This window comes from Cotesia glomerata, linkage group LG1, assembly GCF_020080835.1.
Source record: "Cotesia glomerata isolate CgM1 linkage group LG1, MPM_Cglom_v2.3, whole genome shotgun sequence".
Classification (NCBI taxonomy): domain Eukaryota; kingdom Metazoa; phylum Arthropoda; class Insecta; order Hymenoptera; family Braconidae; genus Cotesia; species Cotesia glomerata.
This window is the reverse complement of record NC_058158.1, coordinates 36857894-36860796: the sequence shown is the minus strand read 5'-3', so window position 1 is coordinate 36860796 and position 2903 is coordinate 36857894. Positions and strand designations below refer to the sequence as shown.

At 31.8% G+C, this 2903-nt stretch overlaps 1 protein-coding gene across 1 annotated transcript; it reads left to right on the top strand.

The window, feature by feature from the left end:
- The first annotated feature begins 27 nt into the window (after nt 1-27).
- LOC123275216 (protein argonaute-2-like) lies at nt 28-1995 on the top strand. The gene is made up of 3 exons (XM_044743182.1): nt 28-364; nt 460-644; nt 735-1995. The coding sequence occupies exons 1-3, from the start codon at nt 38-40 to the stop codon at nt 829-831; spliced, it is 609 nt and encodes a 202-aa protein (XP_044599117.1). The 5' UTR covers nt 28-37; the 3' UTR covers nt 832-1995.
- The last annotated feature ends 908 nt before the right edge of the window (nt 1996-2903 follow it).

Here is a 2903-nt window from a genome sequence, read left to right as displayed (position 1 = left end):
ATTTTCTTCTATCGGTAATAATTGAATTAATTGCATTATGAAATCATATAAGTTTATTATGGATTATTTTTTTTTTAATATAAGCGACGGAGTGAGTGAAGGTCAGTTTCCCCACGTAATGCATTTCGAGCTTCAAGCTATAAAAAATGCATGCAGACGATTCGGTCAGCCGAGTAGGTATGAACCGAAGATAACGTTACTGGTCGTTCAAAAGCGACACCATATCCGATTGTTTCCGACTGGTATAAAAAATTCAGACGACCAAGATCGAGGTAAAAATGTGCAAGCAGGCACCATCGTCGACAGCAATATCACTCATCCCTCGCACGTAGACTTTTATCTGGTCTCCCACGCCAGTATCCAGGTATTCATAAACCAAACTCTCAAAAGATCTGTAAGAGACTCGATTTCTGAATCGAAGCTTTGGTTTTAAAATGGTGGTATCTATTAAAATTTTAGGGTACTGCAAGACCTACTAAATATCGTTGCCTATGGGACGACAATAAAATGTCTGAAGATGACATTGAGACCCTCACCTATTATCTTTGTCACATGTTCAGCAGGTGTACTCGTTCTGTGAGCTATCCAGCTCCCACTTACTACGCTCATTTGGCAGCTTTTCGAGCTCGAGCGCTTATCAACGGGCAAGTTAAACTAATGCAATTATTCCAAACAATTGAATTAATCTCTCAAGAATAATTATGTTAATTATTTACTGTATTTTTTTTTTTCAGAGTTCCTATTCAAATGGATAATCTCGAAAGGGAACAACTGACCAAACTTACTTTGAGACCGGAGTTGCTTAGCAGCAATCCTATGTTCTTTGTTTAAACTTTTGAACGTTCCTTTGTCCACCGGAGTGCTTTTAAGCGTTTAAATTTGTCTTCTATTGTGCCTTATTGCTGTGATATTTTTATTTATACTTGAAGTATTTTAAATTTTTACATACAATCTATTTGAGAAAATTCTCAAGTTGAGATTTTTCCGTGAAAATGCCTAAATTCAAAAATTTGATGTGATCTTTTTTGTTGGGATAGAGAATCATTAGTTTTTTAATTTAAATATTGAAAAAAATCTAATTATAAAATTTTCGAATGCGTTAATTGTTTTTAGTTATTACTTTTAAATATTTAAAATACAATTACTGTGAAAGAGCATTAGAATTGATGAAAACTTTGTCGTTATCAGTATTAACTTTTGTCAAACTAACAAATTATATTAAACTTTCCAGATTGATGCGAGAAGTTTAAATTTTCTTAGTCTATATTGATATTACTCTAAATAATATTGATTACACTTTGGAATTTCGAATAAAAACAAAAGCAAAGTCTGATAAATATCAAATTACCCCTAATTTATTGAAGCGTAAAATTCTGAACTGTTATTTATAAATGTATTGACGTGTAAATAAAAAAAAGAAAAAGAAACTGCCGGCACATGTGTTGGATGAATTCCCATTGATAAAGCTTGATAAGAGCTTAAAACTTGAAAATAATATCGTGATCTCAGTTTATTTACTATCGATAGGTCTTAAATTAATGCAATAAGAGCATAAGGTTAAGCGTGTAAGCTCATTACTGTACTCGTAACTCCAGAATTCATGATGTACACTACCAATAAGATTACTGCTCAAGACGTATTTAAAGAGTACTAACAAAGGTAATAAATTCACCTGGTGGTGCTTCGACGCATGTAAGAGCGCGCCTATTGATCTACTTCTAGTTCTTGCGGGGATGCATGCGCAGAGAAAATAATATCTACGCGTTTGCAAGCTGCGTCGCGACACTTGGACGCTCCGAGGCTGTTCGTTCGTCCTCGTGAATTCACCAGTGGTAAACTTTGTTCCTCGTTCATTGTATCCCTAAGAGTGCACAGTAAAAAGTGCATTATCTCTCATATAATTCACCCTGTAATACACAATAATTTTTTTGTAACGTGTGAGGTAACTGTGTACAAATCTGAGATCTCTGGTATGAATTTCATCGACGGACTCAGGTATTCATAGTTTTTCTTACCTTAATTGCTGTAAATTTAATCCGGATACGATACACGCATGACTGAAACCTTTTACTGCATTTTCATTCACCTAGATTTTAAATTCGGTATCTCGTGCCGCTCAAGTTATCAATTGCCAGATCGGTTTTCTGTTTCGTCATCCTCTGGATATGTTTATTTACAACTTGGGTATTAACTCACCGCGATTTTTATTGCTGTTGGGTTAGATAAAGATAATAAGAACGTTAAATTTTATTGTCTAATTAAATAAGTAGTATATATATTATAGATGTGTATGTATGGATGCAAATAACGTGAGCTCTAACAGGAAACGTTTCTCGAAGTTTCTTCTGAAGATGTCGGCGTTGTTGAACTATTTTGTTTGAGTGACAGTTCATTTGGTGTTTTTAATAACACTTTATTATTCGGACTAAACGGAAATAGTCATTTTAAAAATATTTTTTTTTTGACATTGAAGAAATTATTTTATACGTCATTAAGAATATATAATATATTTTTTTTTATTTTTATTTCTTCAAGTGATGAAAAAATTTATTCGTTTCAAGATTGATTATTGTTATCTTAAATTTAGTCACTTTTTAACCGGTTAGTTTTTACTGCAAATAATTTTTTTTTAATTATTTTTTTAGAGTTTTAATAATAAAAAATTTTCTGTAATTTATTGTAGTTTTTTTTTTTTTTAACTTAGATTAAATATAAATTAATAATAATAATAATAATCGTTATTTTCTTAAATTTACTATATCTTCAGTGTATTAAGGTAGTTAGGCCCAAAAATCAAAAATTCAAGAAATCTCCCTAACTCCGTATAGAAGTATTTAAATACATAATACACACGCTGTTAAAATTTAGAGACGATTTACCACGTCTAATCGAAGATAATTGCA

Bases quoted from the DNA above. Each gene is read 5' to 3' on its own strand.
- LOC123275216 (XM_044743182.1), top strand. From the start codon at position 38: ATGAAATCATATAAGTTTATTATGGATTATTTTTTTTTTAATATAAGC. The intron at 365-459 runs GTATTCATAAAC...TTAAAATTTTAG, and splicing joins TCTCCCACGCCAGTATCCAG to GGTACTGCAAGACCTACTAA. The intron at 645-734 runs GCAAGTTAAACT...TTTTTTTTTCAG, and splicing joins GCTCGAGCGCTTATCAACGG to AGTTCCTATTCAAATGGATA.